This window comes from Macrotis lagotis, chromosome 4, assembly GCF_037893015.1.
Source record: "Macrotis lagotis isolate mMagLag1 chromosome 4, bilby.v1.9.chrom.fasta, whole genome shotgun sequence".
In the NCBI taxonomy this organism is placed as follows: Eukaryota; Metazoa; Chordata; class Mammalia; order Peramelemorphia; family Peramelidae; genus Macrotis; species Macrotis lagotis.
Genome location: NC_133661.1, coordinates 77,710,085 through 77,737,632, shown reverse-complemented (window position 1 = coordinate 77,737,632; position 27,548 = coordinate 77,710,085). Strand labels below are relative to the sequence as shown.

The 27,548-nt window shown below is 45.4% G+C and overlaps 3 protein-coding genes across 8 annotated transcripts in view; 2 read left to right on the top strand and 1 right to left on the bottom strand.

Moving 5' to 3' along the window:
* The first annotated feature begins 2,540 nt into the window (after positions 1–2,540).
* Positions 2,541–10,393, top strand: PGAM1 (phosphoglycerate mutase 1). Its single transcript, XM_074233214.1, has 4 exons — positions 2,541–2,801; positions 6,850–7,124; positions 8,451–8,631; positions 10,114–10,393. Exons 1-4 carry the CDS (start codon positions 2,663–2,665, stop codon positions 10,281–10,283), a joined length of 765 nt encoding a protein of 254 aa, XP_074089315.1. The 5' UTR covers positions 2,541–2,662; the 3' UTR covers positions 10,284–10,393.
* A 3,254-nt stretch (positions 10,394–13,647) lies between these two features.
* EXOSC1 (exosome component 1) lies at positions 13,648–19,277 on the bottom strand. Of its 4 annotated transcripts, none has more exons than XM_074233216.1 (8): positions 19,056–19,263; positions 18,872–18,987; positions 18,638–18,712; positions 17,100–17,188; positions 16,046–16,079; positions 14,704–14,754; positions 14,463–14,547; positions 13,648–14,085 (listed from the first exon to the last, which is right to left on the bottom strand). In XM_074233216.1, exons 1-8 carry the CDS (start codon positions 19,132–19,134, stop codon positions 13,976–13,978), a joined length of 639 nt encoding a protein of 212 aa, XP_074089317.1. In that variant the 5' UTR covers positions 19,135–19,263; the 3' UTR covers positions 13,648–13,975. The 4 variants fall into 4 exon arrangements, with proteins under 4 accessions (XP_074089317.1, XP_074089318.1, XP_074089319.1 ...); XM_074233217.1 differs by having other exon boundaries at positions 13,648–14,082; positions 19,056–19,258; XM_074233218.1 differs by lacking the exon at positions 14,704–14,754 and having other exon boundaries at positions 19,056–19,277.
* Positions 18,865–27,548, top strand: part of ZDHHC16 (zDHHC palmitoyltransferase 16) — a 9,861-nt gene continuing 1,177 nt past the window's right edge. Inside the window, exons 1-9 of one of the 3 annotated variants that reach the window (XM_074233211.1) lie at positions 18,865–19,461; positions 22,643–22,891; positions 23,079–23,362; positions 23,532–23,560; positions 24,351–24,484; positions 24,667–24,714; positions 25,572–25,657; positions 26,855–26,978; positions 27,128–27,198. In XM_074233211.1, coding sequence (XP_074089312.1) covers positions 22,649–22,891; positions 23,079–23,362; positions 23,532–23,560; positions 24,351–24,484; positions 24,667–24,714; positions 25,572–25,657; positions 26,855–26,978; positions 27,128–27,198 — 1,019 coding nt within the window. In that variant the 5' untranslated portion in view covers positions 18,865–19,461; positions 22,643–22,648. Of the gene's footprint in view, positions 19,462–22,617; positions 22,892–23,078; positions 23,363–23,531; positions 23,561–24,350; positions 24,485–24,666; positions 24,715–25,571; positions 25,658–26,854; positions 26,979–27,127; positions 27,199–27,548 lie in introns of those variants that run through there. The other 2 variants (XM_074233213.1, XM_074233212.1) reach the window with 2 other exon arrangements.

Sequence of the window (27,548 nt, the reverse complement as noted above, 5' to 3'; positions counted from 1 at the left end):
GGGAGCAGAAGGTGCAGAGAGACAGGGTTACAAGACTCAAATTATATCTGTCTCCTTCCACTTCTCTCCTTCATATATTATTGTACTAGGTTTATGTCTTTTGCCTTGTTGTTATTCTTTTTAATTTTTTTTTAAATTTAAGGCAATGGGGTTAAATGACTTGCCCAAGGTCACACTGCTAGGCAATTATTAAGTATCTGAGGCTGAATTTGAACTCAGGTTCTCCTGACTTCAGGGCTGTGCCCCTGGGGAGAAGGGTTACCCCAAGCATATATCTGCAAACTTGACTCCTGTCAAAAGTTATTACACAGCAACTTACCACATCTAATGGATAGGTAGTAAACTCATTTATCCAAGCAGAAATTGGAGAGGCAAGATATCCCAGTTATCTATTGAAATAAGTCCAATTTTTCCCAGGAGAAATTCCTCTTAAATCTCTTTTTTTTTTAGGTTTTTTTTTTTTTGGCAAGGCAATACTGTTAAGTGGCTTGCCCAAGGCCACACAGCTAGGTAATTATAAGTGTCTGAGGCTGGATTTGAACTCAGGTCCTACTGACTTCAGGGCTGGTGCTCTATCCACTGTGACACCTAGCCGCTCCTAAAATCTCTGTTCTTTTTTTTTGAAATTTCTTTTTTTATTAAAGATTTTATTTATTTTGAGTTTTACAATTTTCCCCCAATCTTACTTCCCTCCCCCCACCCCCCCACAGAAGGCAATTTGCCAGTCTTTACATTATTTCCATAGTATATATTGATTCAAATTGAATGTGATGAGAGAGAAATCATATCCTTAAGGAAAAAACATAAAGTATAAGAGATAGCAAGATCGGACAACAAGATATCAGTTTTTTTTCCTAAATTAAAGGCAATAGTCCTTGGTCTTTGTTCAAACTCCACTGTAGTTTCTCTGGATACAGATGGTATTCTCCATCGAAGAGAGTCCCAAAGTGTCCCTGATTGTTGCACTGATGGAATGAGCAAGTCCATCAAGGTTGAACATCTCACCCATGTTGCTTTTAGGGTGTATAGTGTTCTGTTTCTGCTTATCTCACTCAGCATCAGTTCATGCAAATCCCTCCAGGCTTCCCTGAATTCCCATCCCTCCTGGTTTTTAATAGAACAGTAGTGTTCCATTGACATACATATACCACAGTTTGCTAAGCCATTCCCCAATGGAAGGACATTTGCTTCATTTCCAATTTTTTGCCACCACAAACAGGGGTGCTATGAATATTTTTGTAAAAGTGATGTTTTTAGTCTTTTGCATCATCTCTTCAGGGTATAGACTCAGTAGTGGTAATTGCTGGATCAAAGGGTATGCACATTTTTGTTGCCCTTTGGGTGTAGTTCCAAATTTCTCTCCAGAAAGGTTGGACAGAGTCTACAGCCCCACCAACAATGTAATAGTGTCCCAGAAAAATCTCTCTTCTAAAAAACACTTTGATAACTCTATTTCATATAAATGAGGAAAAATTAAACTGTTTAAATGGAAGATTTTTGAAACTAGATAGGAAGTATGAGTTGGAGTCAGATCGTGGAGGTCTTGAAATGCCAGTTTGGGAAACTTCTACTGCTTGCCAGGAATAAGGCCCAGGAAGAAAGGAAGAGACTTGCTCCAAATTACTGTTAGAACAGCATGGATGTGGAATGAAGCTGTTCAGGGATGATTTAGAGTCCTCACTGTAGAAACCACCTCTATTCCTCGCCCATTAACTGACATTTATGTGCATAGTTTAATTTAGACCTTAAGAATAATCTTTTTGTTTTTTAGATTTTTGCAAGGCAAATGGGGTTAAGTGGCTTGCCCAAGGCCACACAACTAGGTCATTATTAAGTGTCCGAGGCCTGATTTGAACCCAGGGACTCGGGACTCCAAGGCCGGTGCTTTATCCACTGGCCACCTAGCCGCCCCAAGAATAATCTTTAATGTTGTTCAGTTGTGCCTGACTCTTTGTGACCCCATTTCGTGTGTGTGTGGTGTGTGTTCGTGTGTGTGTTCATGTGTGTGGTGTGTGTCTGTCTGTGATTCTTTCCGGATCCTCCACTTACAGGCTCGAACCCTCTGGGGCCCGCGGGCTCGTTTCACAGAGGACCCTGAGGCCCGGGAGACTCAAGGTCACGAGCAAAACGCCGGTCACGCGTGAAAAGGAGTTAAAAGGCCGGGCCGGGGGCCGCGCGGGCGCGGGGAGGGGAAGGGGCCGGGGGCCGCGCGGGCGCGGGGAGGGGAAGGGGCCGGGGGCGGGGTCGGGAAGGAGAGGCGACGCGAAGGGGCCGCCCCGCCCGGCGCCAGCCCGAAGGTGCCCTCGTCCTTCCCGAGCTTACGTGCGCTCCGTGACCCGGCTCCTCGCGCATGCGCGCCGGCGCCCTCCCAGGGCCGCGGCGGCGGGGCACGCATGCGCACAGCTGCCGGCTTTCGGCTTGGAGCCGAGAGAGCGGAAAGATTTGGGGAAGAGCGCGGCGGAAGGGGCCTCGGTGCGCAGGCGCGGGGGCGGGGCCGGGGCGGGGCCGGGGCGGGGCGCGCTGGGGCCGAGGAGCCGGCTGGGGACCGCCCCCTCCGGAATCTCAGTGCGCGCCCGCCGCCCCGGCCGTCTGTCCTGTGTCCTCCGCCCGCCGCGGCCGCCTGTCCGCCCTCCGCCCGCCGCTGTGCGCCCCGCGCCCCGCCATGGCCGCCTACAAGCTGGTGCTCATCAGGCACGGAGAGAGCGCCTGGAACCTGGAGAACCGCTTCAGCGGCTGGTACGACGCGGACCTGAGCCCCGCCGGGCACGAGGAGGCCAAGCGCGGCGGCCAGGCGCTGCGAGGTACCGGCCGGGCCCGGGCGGGCCCTGGGGACCCGGGCCGGGGCGGCGGGGAGGCCCGGGGTGCGCGGAGCCCCGCGCCCCTCCCGCTCCCCGCCGCTCCCCTGCATCCCGCCCCTCCCCCTGCATCCTGCCCCTCCCCCATCACCCCGGCCTTAGGGGGGCCGCCAGAGGGCTCCCCTCCCCTGCATCCCGCCCCTCCCCCATCACCCCGGCCTTAGGGGGGCCTCCAGAGGGCTCCCCTCCCCTGCATCCCGCCCCTCCCCCATCACCCCGGCCTTAGGGGGGCCGCCAGAGGGCTCCCCTCCCCCTGCATCCCGCCCCCTCCCCCATCCCCGCCGCCCCGGCCTTAGGGGGGCCGCCAGAGGGCTCCCCTCCCCTGCATCCCTCCCCATCCCCCACCACCCCGGCCTTAGAGGGGCCACCAGAGGGCTCCCCTCCTCCTCCATCCCCCTCCCCTCCCCCATCCCCCGCCACCCCGGCCTTAGAGGGGCCACCAGAGGGCTCCCCTCCCCCTCCATCCCCCTCCCCCATCCCCCGCCACCCCGGCCTTAGAGGGGCCACCAGAGGGCTCCCCTCCCCCCTCCATCCCCCTCCCATCCCCCACCACCCCGGCCTTAGGGGGGCCACCAGAGGGCTCCCCTCCTTCCCGCCCCCCATCCCCGGGCCTCCCCTGGCCTTAGAGAGGCAACCCAAGGGTTCTCATCCCCAACCACCCCCCTCCCTCCTTCATCCCAGGGCCTTCCCGGGCTATTGTACTGGTGGGGAAAGTCCCACCGCCCCTGCATCCCCTGGCTTTAGGGCTGTCCTTTGTGCTGGTGGGGAAATGGAGACTACAGAATGGCTCCTGCTATCCCCCCAGCCCCCTCTCCCGCAGTTCTCCTCCATGACCCTCATCTCACTTATATCCCAGCCCTCTGCTGAGTTATTAGGGAGGGGGTGCTCATTTTGCACATAGGGAGATGTTGGAAACTGAAGAGGGCCCCCCCCATCACTCCCCTGTTCTCCATTCACCCCCCCCCATCCCATATCCATGCCAGGGCCTCCCTTGGCCTATTTGTGGACCATTTTTTTTAACAGAAGCCAAAGGACTCCCACTCCCCACTACTCATGTTCCCATCCCCATCCTAACAGCTCCATGGTTTCATTTCATAGAAGGGGAAATGGAGGGAAAAAATCTGTTTGCCATTATCTGCATGTATCTGTGGTATGACTGGCCATGAGGCCACTTTCACTTCAGGACCTCTTTAGGACTGTTTCATTCATAGACAAGAAAATTGACCTCTTTCCTCCTCCATTCCATCTCCATCTTATGATCCCTCCTGAGTCATTGGGGGCTATTTCATTTTCAGGTGGAGAAACTGAGGAAACTAGAATCATCTCCCTCTCACTCTCGTTTTCCTAGGGCTTTCTGCATGTGATGTGCTGTTTCATATCTTCCTTCTCTCTCTTCCATGTATTAAGGGCTGTTTCCTTTGATGGTTGGGGCTGAGGAAAACTGAAGCCCCATAGCTCCCCTCCCCAACCTGGGTGCTCCTAAAGGTTAGACTTAAGAGATGGGCAAACAGATCCTGAAATGGAAGAGGTGCTGATTTTTCACCCTCCCCCCCAGAGCAGAACCCTTCATTTTGGGATCTGGTTTTCAGAGCCCCTTCTAGGTCTCCAGAGGCAGAGATTCTGGGATTTCATCATCACCATGTGGTGAGCAAATTTTGAGGGGGCCATGGAGGTTTGTGAAAAGGATAAAAGGTACCATACCTTCAGCCCTAGGAGATTTCTGATTAGTGTGATCTAATTCACTTTATTTTGCTTGTGAGGAAACAGGTCCAGAGAAAGGAGGTAGCAGTGCCCAAGGTCATAGATATTTCCTGATACAAGTGGGACTAGAGAACCCAAGTCCAGTCTAGTAGAATCCCTACTCCTCAGTACAAGCTCTTTGTTGAAAAGTAGTCCTAGGTCAAGGAAGGTGACCCAGGCTGTCAGCAGCAGCAGTAGTTGCTGCCTGACTTCCATTATCTGAGGGAGAAGGGGGGGCGGGTGTTAGGAAGAAGCTTTTGTCAAGGATAGTGGGTGGACGTGACTGGATTCTCTTTGCTTATATGGGTTTTTTCTCCTTCCAGAAGACTCCTAGTGTGTGACTTTGGGATACTACCATGTTCTTATGGCTCAGGAATCCAAAGCAAGGGTCCAAAAAAAGGGGCAAAAAATAGCCCCTGTTCTCAAAGAGTTTACAGTCTGATGAATGTAACTCCTGGACAAGACTGCCAGTGAGCACCTCTGTGCATCCATTGATGTTTGTCCTTATATCAGGGTCACTTCTTTCTCCATCTGAGAAGGGTACCATTCAAAAGGGTTATTGACAGATGGAGTATTTGGACCAATCTTTGGCTCTTTGATCTCTTAGTTCTTTTGAACTGGACCTTTTGAAAAGAACTAGAGCTCTGGAAAAATTTGGGAAATAATCCTGCTTTTGAAGTATGCATTAGGATGGGTCTCATATGACTTTCCCATCATTAAGCAAATGGGAGAGGTCCAAGGGTTTGCTGTAACAGTAAGAAATCCCAGGTACTGGTGAGGTTGGCACCATGTTCTTTAGCTTTGGCAGAGAGAACAGTATTGCTATGATTCATCATTAGTCTTGAATGTCTTAGACAGAATGGAACAGATTGTAGATTCCTCATTTTCATAATGAGGGTGGGGCCATCAAGAGCTGTGGGTTCCACCCAGAATGCAAAGTCTTCTTTCAACCAACCAACCAGCCAGCCAGCCAAGTTATCTATCCTTAGAAAGTTAGAGAATGGAATGAATGAAAGTCTAGCTTATTGTTCTTTAAGACTACTCCTCAGTGAGATCTTCACTTTAGCTGTATTTTGTATGATGGGGAATTTGTTGGGAAGGAAAATGGCTTTGTATAGATTCTTTTCAGAGTACCTCTTGGGTAACCTGTTTGCTTCTTGGGGGCTATTCCTTACCCTAGCTTTCACCTTCCGATTTTCTGTTCCTAGTAAAAATAACTAGGTAGGGGTGGGTGGCTAGGTGGTGCAGTGGATAGAGCACCAGCCCTGAAGTCAGGAGTACTTGAGTTCAAATCAGGCCTCAGACACTTAATAATTACTTAGCTGTATGGCCTTGGGCAAGCCACTTAACCCCATTGCCTTGCAAAAAAAAAACCCTAAAAAAAAAAATAACTGGGTAAAGGAAACCAGTAGCTTTGATTATGAAATACTGAGTCATTCTGGTAAGAACCAGAGACTGGGCTACCTTTTTCGTGGTAGAGAAGTTGAAGGTGTAGAATTGGAAAAGAATTTGTCCAAAGTTACTTTTATATGTTCCCCTTTCACTGGAAGGGAGGGGCTCAATGGTGACTCACTTTCCCCTTTATTTCTAGTTTTTATTGGTTCTACCCTCAGTTAATTCACTGGCAGGAAATTATATTTATTACCAACTCCGGTGTGAGGCAACATCCAGGATAGTTTTATATAATTCTTAAAGTGTCTTGCAACTTTACATTTTCTATTCTTCCCTTTGTCTACTGAAAGACTGGTTAGCAACCACTAGTGAGAGAATTTATTTTATTTGGGAAGGAGAGGAAGGAAAAGGTCAAACCTTTTTACTAGTAAAAAATGGATTGTATTGGGGAGAATTAGCTTCATATGATTGATAATAACTTGATTATTTGGCACACCATGTCCAAAAATTACTTTCTTCACAATAATCTCACTATTTAGGTAGAGCAAATATTATTAATTTATAGATGGAAATAGAGGGTCTTCCCTGTAATCACAAAGCTGGTAAATGTCAGGACTGGAATTGGGACTCCCAAGTCCATTACCCTTTCCATATAAGGGACAACTTTGGGATATTGATGCTATGTGTGATATCAATAGATTAAATATGTACTGTGTCCATAGCCCTCTACCCTTTGCAGTGAGTGAGTGTTGGGGATATGGAAGTCTTTGCCATTTATGCGTAATTCAGTGATCTCTGGAACAAAGCATAGGGGCTTTAAGGGCACTCTTTGTGATCAGCTTTTCACTTGGGACTCTTCCAGATGCTGGTTATGAATTTGATATCTGCTTCACCTCTGTCCAGAAGAGAGCAATTCGTACCCTTTGGACAATACTAGATGCCATTGACCAGATGTGGTTGCCGGTTGTGAGGACTTGGCGCCTCAATGAGCGGCACTATGGGGGTCTGACAGGCCTCAACAAAGCAGAGACAGCGGCTAAGCATGGTGAGGCCCAGGTGAAGATCTGGCGGCGGTCCTTCGACATCCCTCCACCTCCAATGGAGCCTGACCACCCCTTCTACAGCAACATCAGCAAGGTAGGGAGCCACTTAGGTTTGCTCTACTACAGACTAGATGAGGACAAGTCAGGTGACCAGAATGTGGGACTTGGAATTAGAAAAATAGACAATGTCCTCTTTGTTGATTTATTGATTTTGTGATTTCTGTTTATTTAGCTGAATCACATTGACCAGAACATACAACTTGAAAAGTCCAGGCGTTTTTTTTCATATTGGTCTGGATAAATGAAAACTAATGGGGATATTTTCTGTTGTAGTGGAGTATTAGCATTTATGCTCCACTTGTGTTTAGAAGTGACCAAAACAGTCAAATCTCTTGGCTGGCCTGGATTATTCTTTAACTGAACTTGGCCTTTCTTTTTAATATCTTTTTGCTTAGCTGTGACTCATCCTTTTTTAGAACTAGCATTATAAGAAGTAACAATTAATTCCTGTTTCCTGTCCTATTATTTTCTCCAATTTTAAACACATCTGTTACCTTGGGACCAGGCATCAGCCTTAACTGAGGTTTTATTCTAGATTACTATGTTTTATGGGAATTTCCTTCACAGAATGCACTCTGCAAATAATATGGACATTTATTTTCATTGGCTTATATCAGATGAAATAGTTGCCTGAAGCATTTTAAAGTGATACTCTTAGCTTTCAAAGACTGAGTTTGTAGCAGTCAGTTAATCTCAGAAGAATTAATACCTCTTTCCCAACAGTCTGGAATTTAATGTAGTACTTTGAGAAAATTCAACAGAAAACCAAATGCTTTTATGCAGGTTGGTAACAAAGAGGCTAGAAGAGAATTATTAGCCTCATGTGGGCCTAGGCTGGAAACCTAGAAGGAATGGGTTGATTTTTTTTTTTTTTTTTTTTTTTTTTTTTTTAGGAACCTCAAAGATTCCCTTTGCCTGCTAATAAATTTTAAATATATGGATTTTGCAGTCTGGGGTTGAGAAAAGGAGGATTAGGCATGAGAATTAAAGAAATGAAAAAATTGACTCCTTTTTGGCTTTACTTCACTTCTTCCTATGAGTCCCAGATCTTATTTTTTATTTTATTTTTTTAGGTTTTTGCAAGGCAAATGGGGTTTAAGTGGCTAGGTCATTATTAAGTATCTGAGACCGGATTTGAACCCAGGTACTCCTGACTCCCAAGGCTGGCGCTACGCCACTTAGCCACCCCACTCTTTATTCATTCATTTATTCATTCATTTATTTATTTTAGGCAGTTCTTTTCTTAAACACTTAAGTGACATTTGGAAATCAGTTTCAATGATAGCTCTTTGAAGTTAAACAGTCTTGGAATCATTTGAGTTTTTTGACCTTTCAGTGAGAAATTAATGTATGTTTCCAGGACCGTCGATATGCAGATCTTACTGAGGATCAGCTGCCCTCCTGTGAGAGCTTGAAAGACACCATTGCTCGGGCTCTACCCTTCTGGAATGAGGAAATCGTCCCTCAGATCAAGGAAGGAAAACGGGTTCTGATTGCAGCTCATGGCAATAGTCTTCGAGGGATTGTCAAGCATCTTGAGAGTATGTAGATTTGCAATATTGGGATTTGAGTTCTGGGTGCAGGTTGGAGAGATGATATAACTTGTTAAGGAGGAACTTGGCTAACACAAGGACTAGTAGACAAGGGCCCAAGTTAAATGAAACCTCTAAAGGAAGAGAGATGAAGGTTAGTAGCCTAAAAGAGATATATCCCAGTCTTTTAACAGTTTTTAAAAAAAAAAGCCAAAAGAACTTTCAGAACAACAAAGGACTAGATTTGCTATGGAATACTGAATTTAAATCTCAGCTACAGTCATGGGTAAGTCATTTCAGTTCTCTGGGTCTTTGTCCTTCATTTGTAAAATGAGAGGGTTCAGTGGTTTTCCTTCAGATTGACTGACCCATTGTTATTCTCTTCAAACTCCAGCTCCTCTGTTTTTGTCTTATAAAGACCCAGGTGCCCTAGTTGTGGCTCTTTTCTTCTGACTTTGTTTACCTTCTTAGCCTTCCTGCATTTTCAGCTGCCTTACTGGCCAACTTCTGTTCCTGATGTCCTCTTCCTCCTAGTCTCTTCTTTCCCCATCTAACTTTCCAACTTGTTTTGATATACTTGTGTGTATATCCTCCTGTGTGTATATCTGGTGTTTGCTTGTTGATTCTCATTACAATAGAGGGAATTCCCTGATTGTCCTTGTCCATCCAGCATGTAGTGTAGCTCCATACACAGTCAACATTTAACAGACACTTGCTGACTGATGGACTTCCCTGTCTCTAAGTACCTCAAGCACCATATTTTACACATAGTCTTTCCCAGGCCCTAGCCCACATGCTGGTTCCTTTTTTCCCTGATTCCTGTCTTAATTTGTCTAGCTATACCAGTGTTTGGGTTCAGTTAGAGACTGTCTCTCTCTCTCGTACTTATATTCCCCTGATTTAGCCCAGAATTGTAGTTTGTAGTAGCTGTTAAATAAATGCTACTTGTGGATTGAGTCATTGGTGTGCTAGGCCCAGAGAAGAGTTGTTCTCGAAGAACTCTTGAATTCTATTGGAGTGTGAGGTGGGGGCAGAGATTAGAAGGGATATTAAAGAGGGAGGAGGACTAATAACTAAGGACATCTTTACTATCTTTCTTCATTGAGGAGATGACATGAAAACAAGGATTAGGTCCTGGGGATACAAAAAGAGGCAAAAGATAGTCCCTGCTCTCAAGTTTACAATCTAAGGCTGATACAATACACAAATGAGCTATATATAAGCTAAATAGGAAAGAATTAAGAAAGTTAGGAAAGTCAAGGACTTGAAGGAAATCAGGCAAATCACTAGAGCTGAAGGAGAACATTCCAGATATGGGGGTCAGTCAGAATGCCTGCAACCAAGAAATGGAGTTAATGGTGGGATCACTTAGGTTTTTGAGGAAATTCTTGCATTGAAATGGGTCTGCTTCCTTTGCAAAACAAGAGGGGTTGGATTGAATGACTTGTTAAGATTCCTTTGAACCTAAGCTTGTATGGGGGCATTTTTTAGGTCTGTCTGAAGAAGCAATCATGGAGCTGAATCTGCCCACTGGTATTCCCATCGTGTATGAGTTAGACAAGAATCTGAAACCCATCAAACCGATGCAGTTCCTTGGAGATGAAGAGACTGTTCGCAAAGCCATGGAGGCTGTGGCAGCCCAGGGCAAGGCCAAGAAGTGAAAGTAGGCTGTCAGTACAGCAGTAGCCAGGTCCTTCCCTTCTCACTCTCTCCACCACTCGTCTCTCCCCTGCCTGTTCCACACACTGACCATCGCTTTAGGGATCACAACACGTAGCTGCAGGTGGGGGACCAATGGTTCCTTTTTTCATTTTCTGCCTCCCTATTTCAGACCAATTCTTTCTCTCCTGTTGCCCCTCCCTTCAACCACTTTAGTCAAAATGCCTCCTGGGTCGTTTGGCTCATTAAGGACCTGGTTAGGGATGGGGACCTAGTAAGAAATGACCAATGTGGGGAGTTAAAGAAGCAATTGTTAACAGTTATTCCTATGAGCCAATTGTGCCAGTAGGGCAGCCCTCTTGGGCTGTTGTAGGAAGCTGCCTATAACCCAGGTGGTTATTTAATGAATCATTAAAGTCTTGTTTACCCTCCCTAATTCAAGAAAATTTAATCTCGGAAGGTTGATCATGTCTTAATGTTTACTTGATGCATTTGCTTTCACAAAAGGCCCTTTTCGGACTAGTTATTAGTGACCTTTGAAATTAAACTGTCCACTTGGTCATCATCAGACATCTCAAGCAGCATCAGAGGAGAGTTCCTGGATTTCTAAGGGGTAAAGAAATACATTCCACTGTGTATTTTGTAACCCCTGCTCTGTTCTGTGGAAGTGAAATGCCCCTAGATTATGTTGAAATATGTCTCAGTGTCCCATTGCCTTTCACCTCATGTCCAGCCACCTGGGTCTTCATTAGTTTTAACATTAACTGTACTAACCTCTTCCCCTTTCCCCTTTTTGTTGTTCACTATAATAAAGGAGTGATGTGCAATACTTCTGTGTGCTATGTAATATTTCTTCTTCCAGGAAAGCAGGAGTAGCATGAATTAATCTTTTCATCATTCCAGGCTTCATTTTATGGCAGATTATGACCGACAGTTTCTGGAACTGGAAATCTCCTTAGCTTTCCCTTAAAGATTTGGTTTTTGGCTGGGCAGTGGAGTTAAGTGACTTGCCCAAGGCTACACAGCTAGGTAATTATTATTGTCTGAGGTCAGAGTTGAACTCAGGTACTCCTGACTCCAGGGCCAGTGCTCTATCCACTGCACCACCTAGCCGTTCTTCCCCATTAAATTATAAACCCCTCAAGAACAGACCTGTCTTGTCCCTTTGTCTCTCCAGGGTTTGCACAGTGCCAGGCAGACAGTAGTCACTTCATAAATACTTATGGGGTCTCTCGGACCACTGTGCTTGTAGTCTAAGGGTTCCCCTATAATTACAAAACTACTCCAATGTTAGGCCTTGTCAAATTGAACACCTGACTCATCTTGGTCAACTGCCTGCTTACATTCTAGAATTTATTTTAACTACTCTATTTTGGAAGTGGCAAATAGTAAATAAAGGGTGGAAGTGGACCCAGCTGGAGTCTCAAACTAAGAGAAAAGTTTCTCTCCTAAAAGAGAATGGGATGTCTGCCCATTCTCTGGGTTTGCCAACAAGAGCTGGATGACTGTCCATTTATCAAGATTAAACAGTGATTCTTTTGAAAGCTAGGAAACAATTTTTATGACCAGTGTTTCTGATAAAGACCTCATTTCTCAAATATATAAAGAACTGAGTCAAATTGGTAAAAATACAAGTCATTCTCAGACTGATAAATGGTCAAAGATATGAACAGTTTTCAGTTGAAAAAATTAAATCTATAATCAGTTTTTAAAATGCTTTAACTCATTGGTTAGAGAAATGCAAATTAAAACAACTCTTGAGGTACTACCTCATGCCAACCAGATTGTCTAATGACAGAAAAGGAAATGTTAAATATTGGAGGGGGAAAAGTGGGTAATTGATCCAACATTCTAGAGAGCAATTTGGAACCACCTAAAGGGCAATAAAATTCTAATACCCTTTGATCCAGCAACTGCTTTTAGGTCTATATCCCAGAGAGATCATTAAAAGGGGGAAAAAAACCCTACATGTTCTCAAATACTTAAAGCAGCTCTTTTGGTGATGGCAAAGAATTGGAAATTGAGGGGATGCTTATGAATTGGGGGAATGGCTGAACAAATTGTGTTCTAAAATGTACTGCTGTTTTGCTGAAATCATAAGCGGGAAGATTTCAGAAAAACTTGGACTTAAATAAATTGATGCTGAGTAGAGTGAGCAGAACCAGGAGAACATTGTACACAGTAACAGCAACATTGTGTAATGATCAACTATGATAGACTCAGCTCTTCTCAGCAAACCTTGATCGAAGACAATTCCAAAAGACTTATGATTAAAAAGAAATGCAGAGCAGCTAGTTGGCACAGTAGATGGAGCACCAGCCCTGGAGTCAGGAGGACTTGAGTTCAAATTTGGTCTCAGATACCTAATTGCCTAGCTGTGTGACCTTGGTTAAGTCACTTAACCCCACTGCCTTGTAAACATTTTTTAAAAATGCAATCTACATGCAGAGGATTGGTCTGAATGTAGATCAGCATTTTTACTTTGTTAAACTTTTGGTAGCTTTTATCCTTTTGTTCTAATCCTTTCACAACATGACAACACAGAAATGTTGAACATAACTGTACATGTATAACCTATATCGATTTAATTGCTGCCTTGGGGAAGATTCCATGCAAACAAATGTACTTTGTACAAATAGCATACCCAGGATAAATCTGAAATAACAGGTAGGCCATTGGAAATCAGGAACTGGGACCTGGGGGAAGGGAGGAGATAGAAGGAAACAGTGTTTCAGGCATGTGGGAATAACCAGGGAAAAAGCATGGAGTTGGGATGTACCTTGCTGGAGAAATAGACAAAAAAGCCAACTTCATTGGACTTAAGAGTATTTGAGGGGTCTAAATTAATAAGACTAGAAGGGTTTTGGAGGTTGAGGATGGAAGAGAGGCAAGAAAAAGCTTTAAAGGTACCAAACATCCAAAAGGATTTATATATGATCTGCAGATGATTCCAAGGGAGTCACTTGAGTTTTTTCTATAGAGAGGTGACATGGTCAGACCTGTGCTTTAGGAAGATTGCTTTGAAAGCTAGATGAAGGATGGACTGTAGCCAGTTCCAGTGATATGATGATGCCTCTCCATAAGGCAGTCCAATTCCACCATTAAGTCATTTGTTAACACTATCTCATAATTTTTTTTTTTGCTTTTTGTAAGGCAATGGAGTTAAGTGGCTTGCCCAAGGTCACACAGCTAGGCAATTATTACATGTCTGAGGCCAGATTTGAACTTAAGTCCTCCTGACTCCAGGGCAGGTGCTCCATCTACTGCGTTACCTAGCTGCTCCACTCACAATCTTTTAATGACTTATTTTCTACCAGATCAATCTAAATTCAATTAGATATTCAAAGCCTTCTGGGACTCCAGGGATCAAAAAGATCCTTTAGTAAAAATGCTTTATTTGTCTGAAGGAAAACAAACCACATTTACAGCACTATCAAAGGAGTAGAAAAAGAACAGGAAATCACTTTGTTGGCTACTTCCAACATCAGATAACTTTTTGCTGGCACCTCAAAGGGGGAAAGAAAGTTCATCTGTGGGATCTGTGATGAAAGGTCATAGGCATAGTCCTTTGTATGGAGTGAAGCTTCCGGTATTTCTTTCCCAGTGTGTTTTCTGGTTAGCCCAAAGACTTTTGATCATATGTGAACAGCAGGAAAGAGAGTAGTCCCCCAATATGGGGAAAGAATGGAGCTACCTATGTCTGCAGGAACTCAGGCTGGACTCTTGCTACTTTGCGGAATTCTTTGGTGTGTGTCCTGGGGCACTGCATCTCACACCAGCTGATGGGGACCATCTGGACACCTGCTGGAGAAAAGTTCACAGTCAGCTCAAAAACATCTCCATGGGGGTGGATGGGTGGTACAGTGGATAGAGCACTGGCCCTGAAGTCAGGAGTACCTGAGTTCAAATCCGGCCATGTGACCTTGGGCAAGCCACTTAACCCCATTTGCCTTGGGGAAAAAACCCTAAAAAACAAAAACATCTCCATGGCTTATTCCAGGGAATGGATCTTGTATCCTACTTTAACAGCAGGAGTTACCCCAATGCCCCCTGCTAGATAATTCAAAAGGCAGAGGTCTAAGGTCTAAACCTCTGTTCTGAGACAGAGAGAGAGAGAGAGAGAGAGAGAGAGAGAGAGAGAGAGAGAGAGAGAGAGAGAGAGAGAGAGAGAGCAGATTCACCTGATTCACTGTGGGCCACCACCACTCCCAGCTCATTTTCTGCCGTTGTTAGCAGGTAGTTGGACTGAGCATCACCTAGGGAGATCTAGTCAGAGGTTCTGGATTAAGGAAACTATATCAAGCTAAAAATTCTTTCCCACTCGGTAGGGAAAATGCTTCCCCTCTTGCCCCTCGAGTTCTCCTGACCATCTCTCCTCTTCCCTTTATAAATCATTGACATGTGTACAAAAAGAAAGGATACCACTTTGGCCAGCACGATGTCACCTGGGCGGAAACTCTTATATATTTCAACCTGAAGGGAGAGAAATGACTGACAACTTATTCAGTGCCTGTTTTATGTTGGGCTTTAGGGCTGCAAAGACAAAAATGACACAGCCCCTGCCCTTTAGGGGTTTAGATTCCAGGAGGTGGAATTGGGGGAACAATGCAGGAAAAGCTTCACATAGATTGCATTTTTGCTGAGGTTTTGAAGGCAATAGAGAATGCTCAGAGGTGGGGACAAAGTGGGAGGCATTCTGGGTACTATGGTGAGCCAGGGCAAGGATTCAGAGAGGGTTCCAAGAGTATTGTGATAAACAGCAAAGCCAGTCTGCAGGGACTGCAAGGACATCCTATCAGAGTGTGTGGGAAAGACAGAAACATCAGACAAAATTGGAAAGAGGCTGGGGCCAGGCTAAGGAAGGATTTTACAAGCCAAACAGAGATATTTATCCTAAGGGCAATAGGGAACCAACGAAGCTTACTAAATCAGAGAATGATGTGGTCAGACTTGACCTTTAGGAAACATTTAAATAGGGTGAGGGTGTATGTGTGTTGAGGCAAGGAGTAAGGGCATAGAGTAAGTGAGTAGAAAACAGTCAAAGTAAGAGATGCTCTTGGGGTATAAAATGCAAAAATATGGTCATGTAGAGTAAGGGCAAGGAGGGCATCTAGGACTGTACAGAAGCTATGAGGTTGGCTGACTTGTAGGAGATTTTAGCATAGCACAGAGCTCACTGAAATGAATAAATCTCATCATTGTACAGATTTCCCTAGCTCCAAGGGACCTCAAGTTCCATAGGGAGCTAGGACATGGATCTATTTGCCTTGCTTTGGAATTAACCAATTTATTTAAATTCAACTCAATTTCTCCCAGGGGTAGAAGTCACATCTGCTCATCTTAATCCCTTTTCCTCTTAAAGGAAAAAAGTATATATTTAGAAATTTCCAATGTTTAGCCTCCAGAGCCAGTATTCTAACTTAGCTACAAGCTCCCACATCTGGCTTAGAGTCAAATCCATAGTTAAGTTTGCAGAAATGTCAGTAAGTATTCTAGGAAGATGTGCCCAAATTGGAAGAAAGGACAAATTACAAATTATTTCTCTTTGGTCAATAAACAAAAAATTCACACAGAGAAAAGGATTGGGGGGGGAGGTGCAATGTGAGAATACAGGAAATCATAATAGTAGCAGAAAGATGACAACATTAGTATCACTATGGGCCTTTTTCTCTGACTCACTCCTCATACATGGTCTTTCAAATTAATTATGATAATAAGGTATGTTGAAATTCCCTATTTATAAGTTTTGTAAAAAAATCATTACCTTGTCTTTTTCAGTAGCTCGAACATCCTCCTTCCTAAAAGGAAATTTTTAAAAAATTAATTATTTAAGAGAAGTAACTGCTTGCTTTCTAGAACCCTGGCTGAGGAAGTCAGACAGCTGCAGGAGTTAGGATAAGCTGCCACCCAGAGGCACAAGATGAAAACACATCCTAAGGTAAGACCTTAAGCTAAGCTCTTTTAAATCAAAGGCCTGCATAGAATAGTGAGTAACTGTTCCCAAGGCTGGATCTGGGGAGAAGTTTCAGGGCAGCTAAGACACAGTTGATAAAAAATGACAGGAGATCTTTTCAACCATGGAATGATCAAAGACTTGTGATAGGAAATGCCATCCACATCTAGAGAAAGAACTATAGAGTCTGAATGCAAACCAAAGCATAGTTTCACCTTTTACAATCTGTTATTTCTCTTAGTTCCCCCCCCATTTTTCTGATTCTTCTTTCACAACATGATTAATATGGAAATATGTCTAACCTATATCAGATTACTTGCTGTCTTGAGGAGAGGGGGAGGAAAGAAAGGGAGAAAAATGTGGAATTCAAAATCTTACAAAAAATGAATATTAAAAACTATATCTGTAAATGAAAAAGTAAAATACAATTTTTTTTTAATGAAATAAAAATGAAAACCAAGGCATATAAAATCCTAGGATGGAAGAGACTTCCAGAGATCAAAGAAAAGAATTAACTTGTCTCCATGAAAAATTATTTGTCCCCTTTTTAATGGAAAACAACCTCCACTCACTAACTTGTTCCACTTCTAATTAGCACCAGAATGGATGTCTTTGGCTGCTGTTACATGAAAGTCTTTAAGGGAAAAAGTATCTAACATTCAAAACACTTCTGGTTGTGCACATTCTGATGCTCCAGTCAAATTTACTACACTACTTGAAACTTTTTTTCTGTGAAACAAAGGGAAGATCACAGAGAAAGAAAGGCAGAGATATGGAAAAGAAACATGGTGGATGTGCATTTGTAATATTTTGTTTAAAATCCCTGACTTGAAACAAAATAAAGGAAATTAAAAAAGCTTCCTACCTGATTGTTCCTCTAAAGGAATTCTTGAGTGGTGTGGATCCCACATATAAAATATGCACTTTGGCAAATCGAGAATTAATGCTGGAGACCTGTATCATAGAGAAGAGAGGGATGAATTCAAAATATTACCAGCTGTTAGATAAGAAATCTGGGTATATATGGCAGAGTCCTAAACTAGGAATTAAAAAGGTTAAGAGTTAGGATTTTTATATTAATAAGGTATGTCTAAAGAATTTAATAACAATAATTTAATTTCTAGAGATCCTTTTCCTAAGCAGATTCTGGACCTGGAAAACAGCAAAAGCAAAGTAATAATTTGTTTTAATCATGACAGGTCCTGCATTCTCTTGCCTGTGTTAAGTGAAGTGAATCAGTAACCTATTCTTTTTTTTAGGTATTTTTGGTTATTTTTTTAGCAAGGCAATGGGGTTAAGTGGCTTGCCCGAGGTCACACAGCTAGGTAATTATTATGAGTCTGAGGCCATATTTGAACTCAGGTACTCCTGACTCCAGGGCCTGTGCTCTATCAACTGTGCCACCTAAGCCACCCTTCTGTAACCTATTCTTTACTGTACAGTAACAATGCATCTCCAAACCTATAAAATCAACTTAGCCATTCCCACAGGATACCTGTGTTATACAGTCACATGTAATTGTTGTATTGTGCTGCATAGTAGGTTTTGTCCTGGGAAGATCACTCAAGCCCCAAAACTTCATGTAAGTATTATCTGTCCTGAACTTTAGCAAGGCAGTACTCTAAAGAAGAAGTAATACCATGATTTGCAAATTGGTTCCTTGGAAAGGAAGTAATTAATAAGCCACTAACTGGTTACCTGCACTCTGTCTGTGACCTGCTCTGTCACATCCAGGTTAGAGACAATTTTTAGCTATCCTAGAATTACTAACTACTTGAGTAAGTCACTTAATCTCTTTCAGCTTTCTCTTTAGTAATTTGGGAATCCAAGAGTCTTTTGGGACCCTCAAGGATATAGACTTAAAAAAAAAAAATCGAGGGGCGGCTAAGTGTGCAATGGTTTAGAGCATTAGCTCTGGAGTCAGGAGTACCTGGGTTCAAGTCCGATCTCAGACACTTAATAATGACCTAGCTGTGTGGCCTCGGGCAAGCCACTTCACCCCATTGCCTTGCAAAAAAAAAAAAAAATCTGAAATACGGTATGTTGCCTTTTCATTTGTAAAATTAAGACTGTGGTATCTGCACCCATTCATTCCCGAATTCTCCTCAAGATGCGAATAACAACGTATAGAAAATGTTTTGTACGCTGCAACGTACTACACACAGCCAAGTGGGGCTTTAAGTCAGCAGGGCCTTGCCCCGGCGTTAAGGAGAATTCCCCGCGCTGCGCGGGGAAAGCGACTTGGTTGCCCCGGCCTCAGGGCGGGCTCTGGCGACAGCTCGAGCTGGAGGCCTCCGACCGGCTCCGGCCTCTGAAGAGTTTCGGTTCGTCTCCACCTTTACGCCGGGGGGCCTGCCGAGCTCTGGATCCCGAAGGGGCCCCGGGGGGCCTGCCCGGCCGTACCTTGCAGGTCACGATGGTCCCCACGTCCGGCAGCAGCTGGGACTCGGTCTCCCTCGTCACCGACACCACCGGAAGCTGCGGAGGAGACCGAGGAGAAGCTCGCGAGCTCGGCCCGGCGGCGGGCCCCGGCGGGGAGGCCCGCGGCTGCACCCGCCCACCCGGGCCCGCGGGGTTTCCGCGCGCCGGCAGCGAGGCCCGGGAGGCCGGGGGGGGGGGGGGGGGGGCAGGCCTCACCTCGCCGTTGTCGCTCGTCTTCACCAGGCAGCCGGAGAGCGAGGAGAAGATGTAGCCGTGCCGGGTGTAGGTGCCGCTGCCCGGGCTGGCCTCCTCCAGGTTGCACAGCCGTTCTCCTGCGGCGGACAAAGGCGGTGACCCTCCTTCCCTCCGGGGCGGCCCCCTCCCCGGCCCGCTCACTCACCTGGGATGCAGTACCGCAGCGGCGGCGCCATAGCCATGACCTCCCAACAGCCATCGCAGGAGGCCGGCTGTAAATCCATTGGCGGAACGCGAGCCGAGGGCTTCAGTAACACAGCCGCCCATTGGCTGGCCCACCGCGGGGCTCCTCCGGGGCCGCCTCTGAGCCTTCCCTCTGCGGCCCGAACTCCAACCCCCAGGCTGCCCCGGGAGCGGAGGGGCGGGGCGCCGGGCCTCCCGCGCTTGCGCCGTAGGGGCGGCCGGGCAGTAGCGGTCCTGCGGCCGCTGCCCGTGGGGGTGGGGATGCCGCGCCTGCCGGACCGGGGCCGGGGGCCGCTGCGGCCGAGGCTGCCGTGAGCCGTGGAGACTTCGGGGCTCCACCGACCGGGTCGGTGCCCGGCAGGCAGGAGGTAAGGGGCCTTCGGGGGTCCCACTCTACTCCCCCTTTCCCTCCCGATCTCGGGCCCCCAGCCGCGGGGGGGGCGCCCGAGGGTGAGCGGGGCGAGGCGGGGGCTGGCTCTGGGCCCGGGAGGGGAGTGCGGCCGAGGAGCGCAGGGGCTTCTTCCCAACCCCCCCCCCCCCCCCTCCAGTGCACCTGCTGCCCCTACCTGGCAGGCGGCACGTGCACCCCGGGTCACCCCTGCCCACCCGCGGGCCCCCAACAAAGTTTTGCCTTTGGTCGGGATGCGCGGTCGCCTCCGGCGCCCCATTGCCCGGGGGCAGAGCCGGGCCCCGGCACCCACGGTGGCATGTCCACTCCGCCTCGCAGGGGTGCTGCCCTGGAAGGGGCACATGGGCGGGCAGCACCTCCTCCTCCTTGCCCGGCCCCTCTTTCCTAAATGGAAACCTTTCTAGCAAATGTAGAGAGATCGGGGAACAAGTCAGGGCCCGAGAAGGACCCTGTGGGTCCTGATCAGAAACTCAGTTAGGAGAGGACTTGACTGAGTTTGCCATGTGTGGAGGGGGCATCCGGGCCCTGCTTGTAGAGAATGGAGTTCTGGAGGAGTGCTATGTATTCTCCTTAAGCAGGTCGTCAGTGCTCTAAAAAACATTTTAAACAACATAGGCCATCTGTGATTATCTGTACCAATGAAAAGGAGCAGTAGTGTTTATAATCCAAAATGAGATTTAAGATTTTTGCTTAGTTTCAAAATGCAGGGAGTTTTTGTTCATTTTTTGTCTTTGAATATGCCTACCTGTTCTTTGGGAAATTCATATTTTAAACCACAATCAGCCTGGTCAGTAAGTATTAAGCATTTATATGCCAGGCACTATGTTGTGATGAGAATTCAGGGCAAAAACATAGTTCCAGCCCTCAAGGATCTCACATTCTGTGACAAGATCCATGTGTACAAATAAGACATCTATAAGATTTAAATAGAATAGGTATGAACAGGAAATATCAGAGGGAAAGCAGTTAATAGATGGGATTTGAGCTGTGTCTTGAAGGAACTTCAGTTCTTACATTTTCTATACTAGTATTTTATTTCTGATTGTCTGATGGACATTAGCAGTTTTGACTGCTTTGGGTTCTGGTAGGAGCAGCATTACTCTCTTAAACCTTTCTTTGGGTAAATGCCGGAAGTTGGAATTTTGGGTTTAAAGGCTTTTCTTTGGGGATAGGAAGGGATGCCGATCTAGTTACTGAACTGAAACTGTGCCTAGATAGATGTGTATTGATCTCCTCTAGTTTCTTCTGGGTTTCAGACTTCATTCTAAATAAATAAATCAACAGTTGAGAGCAAAGCAGCACCAGCCTGCCTCCCACATGATAAATCAGATTACCTGCTCTTTTGATAATACACTACCTTATTCACAAAATTGGTGAAGGTATCACACCACAGAGGTCTCTGGTTAAAAATATTGTTTAGCCATCCTTCCGCCTTCCATTTCTATTTTTTATTACACAGCCAGAAAAAAAGGAAGATATTTGAAGAATTTGGAGTGTTGGGGATATAAGCTAAAAAGAAGCCTGTGTGGGCAATCATCGCAGAGAAAACATTTCTGCCTGGGACAAAAGGGGTGCCTGACATAAGAGGATCATTAGGTTAGCTTCGAATTAGTACAGAGAAGCTTCACAAACTTCACAGACCAGATTATGTTCTCAAGAAGGATATGAGCCTGAGTAATGGGGCATAGGCAAACTTTAAATACATGGCATGGTCAGTATATGTCACTCCTAGGTTGAAATCTTATTACCTGGATCTTAGTGGTCCCTTAGTCTCTGCATGGGAGGTGAAAAGTGATTCTCATCACAGAGAAAGAAGCCTAAAACCTTAATTTGAACTTGGGGTCCTGTTACTTCCTAGCTGGGTGATGTTGGGGAAGTCCTTTAAACTGCCTCATTTGTAAAATGAGGATAATCATTTTTATTCCATATAACTCATAAGAGATGTTTTGAGGATCAAAAAAGATTTATCTTTGTAACCACAAAGTGCTGTATGAATCATTATAACATACATCATCATTTGATAGTTGGGAGGGACTGGCTGAGGAGGTTGAAAGGTGCAAAGCTTGGGAATTTCATGCGGCCTGTAATAGCAGTCCTGGAGATGAGCAGTGATGGTTCTCTCCAGGGATGCAGATGGTATCAAAGATCTAGGAACCAGACCGTCCCAGAGAGCATTCACATCATGATAGGACTAGTTTTAGCTAAAGGGGTCGGTTGTCCAGGAGTGGGAAGCCTGGAAGTTAGGAGTGGGAGAAGGTGGGCAGGAGAGCCCCCAGGTAATTTCAACAACTCTGCCGTAGCTGAGGCCAACATCTACTTGAAGTGGTAATGAACTTGAGTGGTTTTTGTTGTTGCTGTTGTTCTGTTTAAAGTTCCCTCTACCCTCTTGGTTCCTATTTTATAAATTCAGGTTTGCTTGGGGCCAGCCAATTCTTTTCTGTCCCTTTTTCTTTTCTGAATTTTCCGTGAGGCAGTCGAGTTGAAGTGACTTACCCGAGGTCACACAGCTGGGTAATTATTAAGTGTCTGAGTCCAGATTTGAACTTAGGTCTTCCTGATTCTTAGGCTGGTACTCTATCCACTGTGCCACCTAGCTGCCCCTCTTTTTTTTTGTTTTTTTTGCAAGGCAGATGAGGTTAAGTGGCTTGCCCAAGGCCACACAGCTAGGTAATTAAGTGTCTGAGACCGGATTTGAACCCAGGTACTCCTGACTCCAGGGCCGGTGCTTTATCCATTGCGCCAACTAGCTGCCCCTGCCCCTCCTTTTCTGTCCCTCTTGATGCTGAAGAGGTGACATTTAACAGACAGACACATCTTTGAGTAAGCATGATGTAATGTAAAAAATGCTGGACTTTAATCTGGATTCAAATCCTTAGATGTGATTAGATGTTACCATTTCTTTAAATGGAAAGTGATGCTATTTGTGTTAACTTAGATTTATCAAGAGTTTAGTGTTATGTGTAAAGAATGTGAACTACCATTATATTTGATTTTTCAGACTTAAGCCTAGGACCTAGATCTACCCTACCCTAGTTGGTAATAGGTACATCATGAGGAGCAGGCAGAGTGTAACCTAAGACACTTTTGTCTGGTGAGACCCAGGAGTTCTGGATATTCACTGGTTCTTTATCTTGCTCTAGGAGGCCATGCGAAGCCGCCGGTCCTTACTGCTGGGGCCAGCACGCCTCTGCTTTCGTTTGCTTCTTCTACTGGGCTACAGACGCCGATGCCCACCATTACTTCGGAATCTTGTACTTCGCTGGCGCTATGGAAAAGTTTGTCTTCGTTCTCTACTCTACAACTCCTTTGGGGGCAGTGACACTGCCATCGATTCTGCTTTTGAGCCTGTGTACTGGCTTGTTGACAATGTGATCCGCTGGTTCGGGGTGGTGAGTATTGTCAGGATCCTCCTGGGCTTTGTGTTGGATACTTTGACCTCTTGGGTGAAGGACTTTATTTGAAGACCACAAAAACAAAACAAACTTTACAAAATTAGTTTTTCTTTTCTTCTTGTACCTTGGTTGTGGGGTGCCATTTGTTCCCAACAGCTGAATGTTGACTTCCTACCATTGGCAGGTCTTCGTGGCCTTGGTGATTGTGCTGACAAGCTCCATTGTGGCTATTGCCTACCTGTGTGTCTTGCCCCTGATCCTCCATACTTATTCAGTGCCTCGGATCTGCTGGCATTTTGTCTACAGTCACTGGAATCTCATCCTCATCGTTTTCCACTACTACCAGGCCATCACCACACCTCCTGGATACCCACCCCAGGCTAAAACTGACCTGGCTACTGTATCTATCTGCAAGAAGTGTATTTATCCCAAACCAGCTCGAACACATCACTGCAGCATCTGTAACAGGTCGGCCTTTATCATCCAATTTCCTATTTCCTTGACTTCCTTTTGGCCTTTACCTAGTTTCAGGCAAGTTAGGGGTAAACTAATAAAATCTACTCTTATTGAGCACAAGTTGGGGGAGCCTCTCAGTATTTTGCTTCATAGTAATGCAAAGCCCTATTCTTCTTTACAGGTGTGTGCTGAAAATGGATCATCACTGCCGTATCCTTTTACCAAGATTCCTTGAATATAGGGATGCCCAGCCAGCCTCTCCCCTATCTTGATTCAGTGCCTAAGTAATAGGAGCTTTCCCAACCCCTCTCCACCCACCATTAATCATTATATTTTAAAACGCTTAAGAGAAAAACACAAGGAAGGCTAAATGATACTTTCTAGAGAAAATGGCCCTCATGTAAAGAATAGGTCAAGCTTGAGGCTTTAGGGCAAAACCCTGGCTGTTATCTCTGAAAATTTTAATCTTATAGGAGGAAAAAAAGGCTCACGTTATTTTCTACAGAACAGAAAATTTGTCCCAGGCTCTTTAGAAAGTTAAGCTGTAAAAACCAATGTAGTTAGAGGAAAAAAAAAATTGAAGAAAGGGTGCCTGTTCTCTTGTTTGGCTTGCTAGAACTCCAGGTCCCTTCCCTTCTTGCTATAGTTGCTCAGTATTGCACCCCATTGTAGACCTAAACAGGAGGCAATAGGAACATAAAAGTGAATGCCTTTCCTAAGAATCTTGATTTCTAGCATGCCATAATGGACTTATGTGAGTTTTGAGAGACTTAGGAGTTTTTTTTCACCACTTAGCATGTGGTTCCACAGCAAGCACTCTCATTGAGGGATTGGCCTTCAGAATTCAGATTCTTGTTCTGTGAGTGGCACACATAAGCCAAGGGGAACTAGGGAGCAGCATCCTCGGGCATCCTCAGGCTGGCCAGCTGCCCATATCCCCATATCCTAGGTATCCTCTGGAGGCTGCTGGCCAGGCTGATCCTTAAGTCCTCACTCCCAGCTTGGCTGAACAACTGTGTGGGCCACTACAACCACCGGTACTTTTTCTCCTTCTGCTTCTTCATGACCCTAGGCTGTGTCTACTGCAGCTTTGGCAGCTGGGATATGTTCCGGGAAGCTTATGCTGCACTTGAGGTGAGCAGTAGGGACGGGGGTGGGGGGGTGGGGTGGGTAGGGGAAGAGAGAGGAGGGAGGTGGATGATCCTTAGGGCAGGATGACAGTGGTACAGGAGAAGTCTATCCCTCTGGAATGGGGCTGGCAAAGCTCCCATCTCGAGGCCAGAGACTATAACTGGTACTATTTTCCATCCCCATAGAAAATGAAACAGCTGGACAGGAACAAACTACAGGTGGCTGCCAATCAGGTGGGCCGTCCCACTCACTGCCTCCTGCTGCTCAGGCCTGGGGTTATAGGACTAGAGGTAGCCCTGGCCTCACTAGCTCTAGGCCTCTGGAGGCTGTAGAGTGGTATGCTGTGGTGGCTGTCTGCAGTGGGGCTCTCGTCTCTGGGAGCAGTGCCAGTCCTAACAAATAACTTTTATGGGGGATAATACTTGACTGTCTTCAAATCACTTTCCTAACTATCCAGTCCTATTACTTCTTCCTCAAACCAAAAAAGGCTCTGCTTTGATGCTGGCCTGAGCAGCACGGAGTCTTTGTTAAGTCTGTGTAATGGGGTTCCAGGGTCCAGAGAATAGATAATCGACTGGCTTCCTTCGACCTACCCCTTAGGACTGTTTATTCTGAGCACATATCAAACTCCTTTTTATGACTAAGCCTCCCCAGTCCTGAACAAAGTTAAAAGCCTTCCTCTCCACTGTTTTTTCCCTTTCCCCACCCTAGTCTGCCAGGTAGGGTGTGGGTCATATCACCTCTTGGAAATGTAGTGTAGGAATCACATTGGGGAGAAAAGGGGGGGGCAGGGAATAGCTTCCCCTGGAGCCTCATCTGTGTCGTCTAAACGTTTTTGGCTGAGCCCAACTCTTTCCCTGTGCTTTGCCGTTTTGTTCGGAACTGCTCTGGCCAGTGTTTTGTCCATGTGATGTTGCTGGGCTCTCTCCACCCATCTGGCTGCTTTCTTGAATCATCTCGAGCTTCTAATTTCTGTCTCTTTCTGGCCTAAAACCTGGACCAGCACCATGCCTGTGGGTCCTGAGGCCTCTGTTGGCAACAGCATTAGGCTAAGGGACCAACACTCAGGTTCTGTTGCTATTTGTTTCAGACGTATCACCAGACCCCACCACCTACTTTCTCCTTCCGGGAAAGGATGACTCACAAAAGCCTGGTTTACCTATGGTTCCTGTGCAGGTAACTAATAACTTCCCTGTTCCCTGATAGAAGGAAGCCTTGATGGAAACATGGCTAATACCCCTAAACCATTTTCACCTCTCCTAGCTTAATCACAGCAGTGAATATAGTATGAGAATATGTTGCTAAGTCATGCTCAAACATGATTGTTTAAAGGAAAAAAGCAAATTCCCTAGAGCAAAAGAAGGGATTTGTGTTATGTAGTTGACTTATGCTGTCCTCAGGAACAAGCTAATGTTAGTCTCATCAGAAGCAGTTAGCTGAGCCAGGTAAAAATTAGAAGCAAGCCAAGGTCCATTCCTAACTCATTCAGGTAGGGACCTCCTTCACACCTTATATACCACAAAATTATGAGGAAAACATCCTTATTTACCAGAAGCAACCTCAGACATGGTACAAATAATCTTGGCTGTTCAGAATTCAGTTTTAGTCTATCTGCCCCCTTTCAGAATCCAGCCCATTCCATTTTTGAACAACTTAGACTTTAGAGAGCTTTTCCTTGTTTATAGCAAGCCAAAACCTGCCTTCCTCCAGTTTCCTTCCACTGATGATGCTATTTCTAGCACCTGAGGCTTAGAAGATTGCATCTGTATCTCTTCCACTGAGAGACTTTTACTTGGGCAGATGTATATCTACCCAAACTTCTCTTGTTCAGGCTAAATATGGTAAAGAAACAGTACTGATTTCACTGTAAATTTTCTAAAATTATGGTATGGAAGTTGGGTATAAAAAAAAAAAACAAACCTGCTACCAAATAAATAAGTCCAGGTTTGAGATGAGTTTATCTCCAATTGCTCACCACCACTAAAGGGTTTAAATAGCTCATAGGCAGATGAGAATCTGGCATACACAGTAGAATTCATTAATATCAATGTTCTGGGGCAGCTAGGTGGCTCAGTGGATAGAAACCGGCCATGGATTCAGGAGGACCTGAGTTCAAATGCAACCCTAGACACTTCATAATTGCCTAGCTGTGTGACTTTGAGGAAGTTACTTTAACCCCACTGCCTTGCAAAAAAAAAAAAAAAAAAGATCAATGCTCCCCAGGTTTTCCTTAATATAAGTGATTAACTTTGTCATTTCCTTCTGGAGTGGGAGGTAGTTAATTGGTCCTTTTAAATCCCTTTTTGATGGGTTTCTTGTGCCACCCTACAATGGGGCTAGGTCTTAACAGTTTTAAGTGTTCATCTCTCTTAGCTCTGTGGCCCTGGCCTTAGGGGCTCTGACAGTATGGCATGCTGTCCTCATCAGCCGTGGTGAAACCAGTATTGAGAGGCATATCAACAGGAAGGAGAGGCATCGGCTCTCACTGAAGGGCAAAGTGAGTACAGGGGCTGGGAGTTACTCAGCAGGAGAGACCAGTTTTATAAGGCTAAAGTCTTTACTTTTGCTCTGAGTCTAAAAAAGGGGGTGGGGGATGGGAGTTTCAGTAAAACGACCTCCTGGGCACACATCTTTCTTTTGCTACAGGTATTTAGGAATCCTTATAATTATGGCTGCTTAGACAACTGGAAGGTGTTCCTGGGTGTGAATACAAGAAGGTAAAAATGAGTGAAATATTACAAATCCTCATGGGTTGGGGTTTGGGGACTTTTGTTCACTGAGGTGTTGCCTATTATTATTAGATGAGGGTTATTAAAATTCACCTCTTAACCTTAGATATGGTCAAGTAGCTTCTTCCCAAGCTGTAAAAACTCGAGAATGGTTATGAATAAGTTTACACTATACTGAGAGAGAGTATGTACCAGACCTTGCTTAGTCCTAAGGGTTCAGAACTTAGATGGGGGCCCCCCCATGGGGACAAAGAAAGGAAGTCCCCTTCTCTTAACAATACCTCTCCCCGCCATTTGTTCTGTACACTGAGAAAAGACACTTCAAACCTTTTCTACTC